Genomic DNA, 12,808 nt, shown 5'->3' on the forward strand with positions numbered 1-12,808 from the left:
GTAGAACCTAGCCAACTGTACAAAGGTAAAATTTTCTTGGTCATCCTGATAAATGTTTATTGGGGAAAGGACGGGAATGTGACCCTGTTATTCTTCCTAGGTCTCTCAGTTGCTTTTGATACCATTGATCATAGCATCCTTCTGAGCCAACAGTGGGATTGGTATTGGAGGCATTGCGTTGCCTCCCATGGTCTTTTGGATCCCTGGTAGTTGTGATGTGGGCTGCTGCAGGGTATAATCCTGTCCCCAATGCTGTTTAACATCCATATGAAGCCATTGGGAGTGGTCAGTAGGAAATGAGGATTGAGGTATGTTGATGATATCCAGCTTTACTTCTCTGTAGCATCTGATCCAGGAGATGCTAGGCAAGCCCTAGACTGGTGCCTGGATTCAGTGGTGGGATGGATGAGGGCCAATAAACTAACTCTGAATCCTGGTGAGACAAAGGCACTGTGAGTGGCTCCCAAGTCCAGATAATTGGTCAATTGCCTGTTGTAGATGAGGTCATAGGTTCCCTGAAAGAGCAGCGTAGTAGTCTGGGGGTGCTCCTGGATCCATCTTCATTGCAGAGGTCCAGGTGACCTCAGTGGCAAGGAGTGCTGCCTTTTAGCTTTGACTGATAAGACCTCTAGCTGCAGCTGATGCAAAATACTGTATGGTTACTGGGAAAGGATGTAGCCAACACACCCCACAGTTGAAAGAATTGCATTGGCTACCAAGTAGCTGCAGGGCTACATTCAAGGTTTTAGTTTTGGTGTGTAAAGCCCTATACAGTCATACCTTGGGATAAATATGCTTCAGGATAAGTATTTTTGGGTTGCGCTCTGCGGTGACCCGGAAGTCACGGAGCGCATTACTTCCGGGTTTCATCGCTCGTGCATGCGCAGACGATCAAAATGACGCCGCACGCCGTGCAGATGTGCTGTCGCGTCTTACGTTCTATTCAGGATACAAACGGGGTTCCTGAATGGATCCCGTTCACATCCCAAGGTACTACTGTACAGCTTAGGTCCAGAATACCTGGAAAAATAATATTATCCTATATATGCCTAATCAGTCACTGCACTCTGCAGGTGAGGGCCTCGAACAGGTACCATCTCATCAGGATGTCTGTTCTACACAGCGTAACAATTGGGCCTTTAATATTGTGGCACCTACCATTTAAAATCTCTCCTCTTTGACAGCTGCTGTTTGTTTTCTTTTGTCCTTCCTTTCTTAAAGCATTTTAGGTTGAGATCTTTCCCAGTCTCCAGCTGTATTGGAATTGTTTTAAATATCACTTGTTTCATCACACCTTTGCTGCCCTGGTCTCCTTTGGGAGGAAGGGTGGGATATCAATTTAATAAATAAGTAAATAATTTGTTTAGATTTTACCAGTGCCATTTAATGCATAGATAGAGTTTGGCATAACATGAGCAAGCCTTAAACCTCAATCAATAGATGGGGTCAAATGCACAGTGCTAAAAGTTCATAAAAGGTTTATGTAAATGACTCACAAGTCCAGTTCCAGATATTCCTTGGCCATTATGACATTTTGATTTCCATGTGGTGTTTCAGTGCCCCCATACCTTGAATCAAGTGAAATACAGATTTTTTTATTATAAAAGTATGTGGGGTCAGTTTTACCACTACAGTGGTACCTTGGGTTACAAACACCTCACGTTACAAACACTTCGGGTTACAGACTCCGCTAACCCAGAAATAGTACCCCGGGTTAAGAACTTTGCCCCAGGATGAGAACAGAAATTGCGCGGCGGCGGTGGCGGCGGCGGCAGCAGCAGCAGCAGCAAGAGGCCCCATTAGCTAAAGTGGTACCTTAGGTTAAGAATGGCTTCAGATGAAGAACGGACCTCTGGAACGAATTAAGTTCGTAACCAGAGGTACCACTGTATTGTGGTGACTGACAGAACTTAAAACTACATGCACATAAAATCCCAGGGATTGAAGTGTCCCTGCAAAATGCTGCTCAGTTTATTAATTTCTTTTCATGGATGGGATCCAGTGTTATGCCTGCTCACACCATGAGACTACTACTTCTCCTTCCCCTATAGTCCCTCTCATCTGCCCCAGTAATTTAGGAAACCTGTTGGAGCAGATTTTGAGGGCTTGTGGGGTTCTGAAATATGGGGATAAGAGAAACCAGAAGACCTGCTGTGCAAACAGATTTCTGTAGTGAATGCAGACAAACATAACTACAGATGCTTATCCCAGAATCCTGCCCACCAGTCAAAATAGCCTGTTGGCCTATTTTGTTGTGAATGTTGGCCAGTTCTGAATTTTACCCTCTGTGCAGAGGAGATTATTCACCCTTGCTTTAATGCAGAATGTTGCAGCAATCTTAGGCCACAAGTTCAAGCCTGAGATCATCATTATAACAAAAATGCTTGAGATCATTTCTTTCATTATAATGAAAGTAAAAGTGGTATGGATACTTGTGAAGTGATGAGTCTCTATACCACATTAAAACACTTAATGAAATGGGGGCCACTAATGTATTTTTTCAAATGTAGTAGACATTACCTGTTTAAATGCCAGTACTGTTTAGAAGCTAACAGCCACAATGGAGTGAGTTTGGAGTTGGTTATACTGTACTCTGAGATGAATACAGAAACATAGTCATATTGTCTGAGATGTCAAGCGAGGAAGCTTCAGAATTGGTAGGGCCTTCCACCAGGACAGCATAAAAGAGGAAGCTATTGCCTCTGTTGTTAATGCAGCAACAGAAAATTGCAGCAACAATGTGCTTCATGTAACCATTTTGTCTGTTCTACTCACGCAGTTGTGAAATGTGCTGCTTGAGTAATGTGTGCTATGGTTGCAAGGTCTGTAAGATTTGTTGTTGCAGGTAATTCACAACTCATGATTATTGCACAGTTATACTTGTGTAACTGTTATAATATGTATGTTAATAGCGCAATATGTTTTATGTTAAAAAAACTGTGGGGTCAGTTAGATCCTACAAACTGTTCTTGTAGCTTTATGTACTTTGAGTTGTGGGGTATTGTTGACCCTGGTAATTTATCAGCAGGTTTTATTTTATACTGAAAATAAAGTTCTCAATGAAGGCATACTTTAGCTTGCAAATGGTGTCATGCTTAATATAGTTTTATTGGGGCACATTTGACTCAAAGATTGTAATTTGAGGCTTTTTTATGTTAACAGCGCTAAGCTCACATAGACCCTCCCCAACTTCCCTTGTCAAAGCAAATAATAATTTGCCATTATGGCTGAACTGATCAAACTATGATTTGTGCAAGCCAAATTAAAATTTAAAACAAATGAGGAAGTTGGGGTAGGAGTGAGTGTGTTGGTCAAAGGCTAGATCACATAACATGGTTTGCTGCTATTTCCAAGCTGGATAATACCGTGAGCTGTTCAGTTGTAGCAAGAAGCAAAATAAAATTCTATGTTCTCATTTAGTTATTTTCACCTCATTATGGTGATGAAGCATAGCAGATGCAACTTCATCTATGTACTAGATTTGATGAGGTAGGAAAATTTTATGGAGAGCATGCAATTGCATGTTTGAAAGATTTTAAAGACTTTGTTTTTAACTATCATTTTTAAAATAAAAGGCATTGATCAGGGCATTTAGTAAGTTCACTGTATGACTGTTACACTACATACAGAAACGTCTACACCTTGCAACTGTGCTTGGTTGCAATTTTCTCTGTAGCTCTTCGACACGGTGTATTTCACTTTTGACCCTATTTCTAGGAGATGTACGAGTAAGAAGTCGGGCAGGATTTGAAACAGAGAGAAGAGGTTCTCATCCATACATTGATTTCCGTATTTTTCACTGTAAGTATTTAAATAATAGCAGAACAGTAATAAAGGGTTCCATTTGTGTTTGGCTGTGGGGCTTCAAATAATTGATGGCTGATTTAAAATGGAAATTTACATAACTTTTCATTTCCCTGCAAATAATACAGTATATGCAGGATTTTATATATATATATATATATATATATATATATATATATATATATATCCATCCATGTGCTACAGAGGTGAAAATAAACTGTTTCTTTTAAATTAATGAATAAAAGGTCCATATTCTCCAGGGTGCTATGCAGTCAGCTTGATATGAAGCTGGTCTGTTTCATATTCTTATTCCCAAGTATGTAACCAATACACCAACAATACCTGTGCACCAATAGCTTCTCTCTGTATGACTGATAGAAGAAAATTCTTATGTAGCTATGCATGCTGAATATTAAAAGTAGGTTGGATTCCAGAGATGCAATTACTCAGCTAACTGAACACTGTTGGAAGATATTGACTTTTTCTAATTCCCCCTGCTGCCTCCCCTGAAAATTTCCTCTGGAAATCTGCTCTGGTAAGGGGGAATCCTTCAAAACAACATGGGAGATGACATGGGGGAAGGTGAAATTGTTAATTGTCTCCCCTTCACCTCTCTTGGATCAGACTTGCTTTTGTGAATAGAATGAGCCCTCTATGGAGGGGCAAGTCTGTATTCAATCCATTGCCTATGCTGTTGTAATTCATTTGGTAGAGCTTTCTTGTTTAATTGAAAATTCCAGTGGTAAAACTTATCAGCAGTACAGCTTTTGGTTTCTAGCAGAATCTTGCTCCCAGTAATTCAGGTTTCCTGAAGTTTAGCTTAGCTATTTTTTCTGCAACATGAAGCCTGTTTCAATAAATACTCAAAAAACAGAGCTGAACCTAACTGCAGTGCATGGAGTCTTCACCTAAAACGTCAGGTGTTAAATTTTTATTTTATTTTCCCATTTTTTGTTGATTGTTTTATGTACACCACTTAGAATTGCAAAATAACCTCCTTTTGTGATATTCTTCTCTCTCCCCTCTCCCTAAAGTTAAGAACTGAAAGATATCATGACAAAGAATGAATTATCTTTGTCTGTTTAAGCAACCATTATCTTTAGATGGAAGTGGAGATATTTGTCCTTTGGCATGAAGGTTTGAGAATAACATTGACAAGTTCATTCAGAAAGAGAAATCATTCACTATCCATAAGTAGTAGCACAACAATAGAACGGTACTTGATAGGGCTTGGTAAGACATTTAAAGCATTTTTTTCAGATGCAGTTATCCCCATAGTTTCCCTCTTGGGCAATCCTACACCAAACACTAACTTTGCACATATATATTTCTCATTTGAGAAATTATTTGATTAATTTTCTTATCTTCAAAATGAAGATGCATCCATTTTCCATAAATATTTTAAAATGTTTAGTTTGGTCTGAAAGCTGCTTCCTAATGTTGATGTTTCTGAGAAGACTTGGCTTGGCTTCAGCTGGACATTGTATAAAGAAGCAGCATTATGCCTGAGTTGTTTTTCTTCCAAGGGATACTATTAAAGGCTTATATAAATTTGCAAAAACATCCACCTGATCTCCCACACATTCTGTGTGTAAAGCTTTATTTATAAAATGTTTATGCCACTTAATATAATAATAACCTCTAAGTTGTTTCTGTTGATATAACAATTAGTAACATTTTATAAAAGCTAAATAAAAAGTAACACAAAAGTATAAATTGCAAATGAAACTCAGCAATGTGCAAGGAGAAAATTTAAACTTTTGAGTTGGAGTCCAGAAAAGCTTGAAACAGTCAGGTCATTACTGTCTTTGCATTCCAATTATCTGATGGAGGGTATGTGAGAAGCTGGGATGCCAAACTGTGAATAACTTGGGGTCTAACTACTTGGAAGAGTGCCTCTCCCTATATAGTCCTGTCCTGGATGTTAAGGTCTGCCATGAAGGCCCTTCTTAGCATCCACACCACCAGGTATTATATATTATGCAGTGATGTAAGAGAGGGCCTTCTTCCTGGTGGTGCCAGTTTAAAACATGGTTGTCCACCTCAGCCTTTGATAAAGATGCCTTTAATGTGTAGCTGTAACTTTCAGCTGGTGTACATTGTTTGATGGTTTTATACGTGTTTGTCATTCTCTACCTCTTTCTGGAGATCACGTGGTGCATGGTGGGCTGTCAGTATTTGAAATAAATAAAGTGGAAGAGCAATATTGAAACAGTTCGTCAGTTGACATGATAACACTTGTCTGAAGGGCTGTTGCATAGTAAAGGGCAAATACTTGGTGCTGCTTCAGTGGGCAGGAGTAGATGTAATGGCCTTAATTTACAGGAGTTAAGATTTTGGTTGAATATTAGGATAAACTTATTGACAATGGAACCAATTAACTAGAGGCATAGTGGGTTTTGCCTTGCTGAAGATCTTCAAGAAGAGATTGGACAGCTGATTGTCTGGAATCTTCTTGCTCCGGTTTCCTGTTTCTTTAGGAACCTCATGCTGGACTTTTGTCACAGTTGTGGAGACAGGACCAGACACTGTTTTCCAGAAAATGAAGTTAGTAGCATTCAACTTGTGTTTATAGTCACAGAAGTCTCTTAAATTCCAATAAAGTACTTTTTAAAAGTCCCATGCCCTCATATTTTTTTTAAAGGCTTGCCTTTTCCAAACAGAATTAACATATGAAAGACCAGTTTCCTTCTGTAACAAGTGATGAGCAAAGTTTGAATCTTACGATGAACTGCATATTCAATTAAAAACGTGTTCTGTTCCATAGAGGTAATATTCTTGTTCCCTGGTTGTCTGCTAATTCTTAATTTTGAACTGAACAGATGGAGAATTTATCTCTAAAAACTGAGACACAAGCAGAGGGCTTTCTAATTTCTTCCTCAGTATAAACAGCAATAGAGGGTTTCTCAGGGTTCTCCTCTTACATTCCCACACTGCTCACTCCCCTACACAAAGCAAGACAGGTGAATTGAAGTGAGCAGCCAAAGTATGTAAAGGAAGAGTGCTTGGCAGTTGCTGTTGTTTATCTCTATTCCAGTGCATTATTATTAGGGTGCAGGTTTTGTTAGCTACGGTAAATCTTAGGAGGCTGCCTTATGTTGAATCATACTGTTGGCCCGTTTAGGTCAGTATTGTTGTATTTGGAAGCAGCTCTCCAGGATTTCAGAGAGGCCCACATGGAGGTGTTGAGAATTAAAACTCTGACTTTCTATGTGCCAAGCATATGCTTTATCATTGATGTATGCTCCTTCTTTTAAATGCCAATCGCAGATTAGGGTATTTGTGCTAGGGGTGTGCAAAACATTTGGACAAATGAAGAATGGGGCTGCTTAAGACATACTTGGGGCTTGTCTAAATCAAGCAGGATATCTCTGAAGTGTCCTAGACCAAAGCAGGGCGTTCCAAAGTGCTTCAGAGATGTGGTAGCTGCAGACAGTGTGTCTGCAAAGATGGAAACATTTCTTCTGAAGCTTGCCATTAAAGGAAAGGCGTGCATACTTGGGTGGGAGGGAGGAAGAACTCCTTTGTGGCTGATGGGTCTTGATTCTGATCAAAGAGAATGATTTTACCAGGGTGCTTCAATCACAATGCTTTGGGGAAGGAATGTTAAAGTAATTTATCACTTTGTTCTTCTATCTCCTGTCTGTAATTGTTGTTCTGGGGGTGCTTGCTTGGAACACAATCAGCATCCATTTCTCTGTGTCCACACATCCACTCCTGTCCAATTAACATTGCACTTTCTATGGGCAGAATCCAACTGATACGTCTAGTGCAAGGATTTCCGCGTGTGACATAACTTCCCTTCCCTTTCATCTTCTACCCTCTCCCCTCCTCCTCCAAAAATCTGCTCAGAAGGATTGGGGGGGGGGGGGAATGCATGCATTTAAGGGGGCATGCAGGGAGAGGAGAGGAAGGGGAAGTTCCTTTGTGCAGGCCAAAGTCCTTGCACTAGCAGATCTACTTAGTTTGATACTACCCTATAACTTTGGGTGCCAGCTGAGCAGAACAGAAGCCTGAAGCTGCATTTTTCATTAACCAGAACTTCCTAGCCTCTGCTCTCTTCTTTTTGAATTTTTGCAATTACTTTCCTTGGGCTTCTATAATGTTTCACATAGGGGAGAAAGCAGATCTCCCCTCCTAGAAATCAACTTTAAAGGCAACTAGTACAAAAACCCCTAGACCTATTTGTTGATAATTAGGCTGGGTTCTTACACTGGGATACCTCTTTCCATGTATGTTATATTTTAATGCAGTTCCTCACAAAGCAATGGGGGGAAATTAAGTGAATCAGTTTTACCCAACCTCAAATTGTTAAGGTTTTGTTGCAGGAAAACTACTGCAGCTATCCAGTGCAGTGAATTCATTCCCTCAGAACTGGCAATGATGCCTGCTTATTTCTTTCAGTTATCCCTCTAAATAAAAATACTATTCCTTTTGGGGGGGGGAGGGGGCGGTATCACATTTTAAAGGTGCCCAGCAGAGAAAATCCATGAACCTCTTAGAAATTCAGCTGGGGCTATCCGCTCAAGATGGATAATAGGTCTGCAAATTTCATTCATTTCTATCAAAACAGAAAAAGTTGAAACTATTTTTTTAAATTCCTCATGAATGTGAATGGAAGGAGCACAAAGCTTCATTTTTCACCCAATCAGGTTGTGAATTCAGACCCTGAGATCAATTTTACAGCTTATGAATTGGTGTAAACAACAGCAGCATCATGTTGGTGTGTAATAGTGTGTAAGCAGACTAAGTTTGTAAAGGGTGCTTTTGATCATTGAAACATTAGTTGAGTTGGAGCATAGAGATATGAGTATGTGGAATTTATAATTTTAAACTCAACCTATTGTATATTAAAATTCAAAAATGGTTATCTTGAGATATACAGTATGCTTACAACTTATGCACGTTAAACTTGTACACATTCAGCTTGCTTGGCAATGAAAAAAAGGGGCAGTTGTCCAGGAAAAAAGACTTTGGCAGTCCCGCCCTCCATTAAACCCAATGTGTTTTGATTATGTACAACTTTGACTTTAGATGCGATCTGCAGAACATATACCCTGCATAAGTTGTGGGCTTGCTGTATTTACCTTTTTATATGCTTTCCCATATTTCTCCACTTTCCTCTTCTTCCTCCTATTTGAGTGACTTATTTCATTTGGGCTGATGGTGTTTATTTTTAAAACAATAATGTGTTCTTTCCCTGTTTTCTCCAGTTTGCATGCTTCTTGCGTAGTACTTTTTCACTTGGATACACCCCCAAATAATCAGTGCTGCTTTGGTGTTATTATGGACAGACACAGACTCATTATTTCATTCGTGTAGGTCTTTTAAAAACTTGTTCTAGAATGAATGGAAGAGAACTTTTCAAACCTTAGGTTCCGATAAAAAAAACAGACTGACTGGTTTTTATCTGTGGTCAGGATCATGGGATCTTTAAGTAGAGGTGAAAGATTTAAAATCCTGTGGAAATGTCAAGACATTGCCTTGTAAAAAGAGCGCCTGGGGAAGATGAAAGGTTGTGTTCTTGTGAGAACAATGTGTCTTATTAGCAATGAAGAGTGCTGAAATTCACTTTTTAGTATGTTACAAGGAGCATGTGTAAGGTTTCCAAACTGCTGTGTACTATTTTTGATTAGCTAAAATTAATGTTTGATGTGTAAACTTGGTAGGGTGGGTAGGGTTATACTGTAAATTCTTCTTTTATTTTGGGAAGGATAAAAACAAAATGGATTTCAGAATTTGCTTTTCACACTATGAAGTGTAGCTGTCTTAGAGGATTTGATGTTCACCACATAATTAACGTTTTTATTCCACTGAAGGAAGCAGACGAAAGAACCTTAAATTTAACAAACTAGAACCATTATTAATAGTTCACAAACTGAAAACACAATAAAACCCACAGGGCAGTTTACAACATAAAACCACCAAATGAGAACACAAAATACATAATAAAAGCAAGAACAAAAATGTAAACAAACCCTTCCCACAAACACATTTAAAAGGCCATAGAATGTTAATGAACTAAATGCCTAGATATACAGAAATGTTTTCGTCTGCCCCTAAAGATGAAGCTGCCAGGCGAGCCTTCTAGTAAGTAAACCTGTAGTGCAGACCATTGCAGAGGTGGAGAAACTCCAGCTGTGTTGGCTCTTCTTTGGTTTCTTTTTTACTAAAACCCCAAGCCAAGTACAAAAGATATATAGTTGAATTAAATAACATTGTGCCTCTGAGTCCATTCAAAGCCTAGGAATTCATTCCAGTACAAAACTGAACTGAGCTCATGGTCCTTCCACACAAAAGGCTTTCTTTTAGCTTTATTTCAGCATCATGATTTAGATGGGAAAGTTGTTTTGTTGAAATTGTTAAACAATTGGGAGTAAACAAAAAACGATGATCTACCGCAAATCACCCTGAGATATCCTCATTCTGCCTTTTGTATGACACCTTTGAGTTAGTGAATTTAAGAAATTCTGTTTTTATTCTGAAGTCTGTATTTGTTTCATATTGGAGAATTATACAGTATAAGATAATTCCTTATACTGTAGTTACAGGTAGGTAGCCGTGTTGGTCTGCCGTATTCGAAACAAAATAAAAATCCTTCCAGTAGCACCTTAGAGACCAACTAAGACTTCCGGAGGCGGCGCGAAACAGCGACGGCGGTCCTCTTCATCCTCTGAAGAGGGGCTCCGCAGAAAAGGGTCGTTCGCTGCGGCATAGCGACGACCCGCTTGAAAAAACCACGGGCAGAGGGAGCCCGTGGCCGTGGGACTCGGCGGGCGCCAGGAACTTCCCCAGAAGTGCGGAAGGGACCCCGTAAGGGGCTCCGGAGCACGAAAGGGGGAGCGGCGCTGTGAGTTCATCGCTCTTTCTGCGGGAGGCGAAGCCGCGCAGCTGCTGCTGATGAGCGTCGACCTTTCTTCCTGTGAACATCAATTCGGCAAGCAACATACCCGTGAGTAAAGTGAACTACAATTTGGACTTTAAATATCCTTTCTCCGGGTTTGAAAACGGGTGACGAGTAAAAGGAAGTCCGTCTCCCGATACTGCTTACAAGATCAAAAGCAAAAGTACAGAGGAGCGCTGAGGCGCTTAATGGGAACTTTGTAAAGTGGAACTATCGTGCATTTACAGAATTTGCAGTCTTCTTATTTAAAAGATCAAGAGAGACTTTATTTTTTGCCTATGGGATTTAAATTTGGGACTTTGTTTTAAGAACGCAAGTCGTCGGGCTGTCAGTATGTAACTGAGCTGTCAAACTGCGGACTACAGTAACAAGATTTTAAGCTGCTACATATATTGAAACTTTAAACGTTTGAAATACTGTTGCAATTACCAGTCTGGCTCCTAGTGGCTTTAGCTTAGAAAGTAAAGGACTCTGCGAATCTTCCTTTTTGTCTTGGAATTACAAATTAAAAAAGAGATTACAGAAACTTTAAATGGCGGAAAAACCTTTTCCTTCCCTGAAATTTTAAGATACTCCCCCTAGAGGACTGTGGAGCTATAGAGGCCTGGGAAACATTTTTTGTTTGGAATTTCTGTGGTTTAATTGTGTGTACTCCGGACTTGCTTTCTCATGGAATAAAGGATAACTTGACCTTGAACAAGAGGCAGGTGTGGAATGAGTGGCACAGGGAAAACAAGAGCAGCCAAAGCTAAAGAAAGAGAAAAAGAAAAAGAAAAAGAAAGGAAGCCTGTGCAACTTGTCCAAACAACTTTAGCTCATCATCGCAGATCATCTGTTCCAACCGTCCTGATAGCACAGGAGGTGGAGGCCGAACAGCCTGCTGAAGAGGACATGGCAACAGGAGGATCTGACACAGTTTTGAAACAAATTCTAGAACAACTAGCAATTTTAAATCAAAAGGTGGACAGTCAATCACTAAAAATAGACCAAGCAACAACTACTATTGGCGTACTTTCTGAAAAGGTCTCTCAGAACACACAGGCAATTGAGAATCTACAAGGAGCTACAGCTGAAAATCATAAATTAGCTGTGGAAGCCTATCAAAAAGCGGAGCAAGCAAGTAAAAAAGTTGATGAGATTAAAGGCGAAATCAAGCCTCTGCAAAGACAGGTAGGGGAACAACAGGCCTACCTGTCGATGGTGGAATTGAGAAACAAGGAGAATAACCTCAGGTTGAGAGCTGTCCCAGAATTGGAGGAAGGCAACTTGGAGGGATTTTTGACACTTTTATTCTCCAAATTTTGGGGAATTGAAGAGGATAAAGACTTCAAAATTGTAACTGCATTTAGACTGCTGCTCAAATGGAATACACAGGATGAGACAGTCAAATCCGCCATGATAAAGTGGGCACAGGATATTGGACATAACATTATGTTTGAGGACTGGGAAAGGTTATGGATCACCGGATTGAAATTCACGGCATGTAGTGCCCTGAAAGAAAATATTATGAAAATGATATACCGGTGGTACATGACCCCAGTCAAGCTTGCTAAGATATATCACCTGTCTGATAATAAATGCTGGAAGTGTAAAGAGGCGGAAGGGACATTCTTTCATCTCTGGTGGACATGTCCGAAAGTGAAGGCCTTTTGGGAAATGATCTATAATGAGTTAAAAAAGGTATTTAGATATACCTTGCCTAAGAAACCGGAGGCCTTCCTTCTGGGCATTGTAGACCAGAATGTGTTAAAGAAAGATAGAACTTTTTTTATGTATGCTACAACAGCAGCAAGAATTCTCATCGCAAAGTGTTGGAAGACACAAGATTTACCCACACTGGAGGAATGGCAGACGCAGTTGATGGACTATATGGAACTGGCGGAAATGACTGGCAGAATCCGAGACTTGGGAGAAGAAAAAATGGAAGAGGACTGGAAAAAATTTAAGGACTATTTACAAAAATATTATAAGCTGTATGAATGTTAAGAAAATGCACTTTTTAGGAAATATTAGCCCCAGCAATGGTAATTAGATGAAATTGAAATTAAGGCACAAGAAAAGAGAGGTGAAATTAAGAAAAATCTTTATTGCATTACGTTT

General features: G+C 39.8%; 1 protein-coding gene across 4 annotated transcripts in view; it reads left to right on the forward strand.

Moving 5' to 3' along the window:
- Window positions 1-12,808, forward strand: part of PDE7A (phosphodiesterase 7A) — a 49,952-nt gene that overhangs the window by 20,175 nt on the left and 16,969 nt on the right. Inside the window, exon 3 of one of the 4 annotated variants that reach the window (XM_081874461.1) lies at window positions 3,718-3,801. The exons of 1 other annotated variant lie outside the window; for it this stretch is intronic. In XM_081874461.1, the coding sequence (XP_081730587.1) occupies window positions 3,718-3,801 (84 nt within the window). Of the gene's footprint in view, window positions 1-3,717; window positions 3,802-9,213; window positions 9,248-9,297; window positions 9,320-12,808 lie in introns of those variants that run through there. 2 more of the 4 variants (XM_081874463.1, XM_081874464.1) reach the window with 2 other exon arrangements.

The sequence above is a fragment of the Podarcis erhardii genome (genome assembly GCF_964252035.2).
Source record: "Podarcis erhardii genome assembly, chromosome: 8".
Classification (NCBI taxonomy): domain Eukaryota; kingdom Metazoa; phylum Chordata; class Lepidosauria; order Squamata; family Lacertidae; genus Podarcis; species Podarcis erhardii.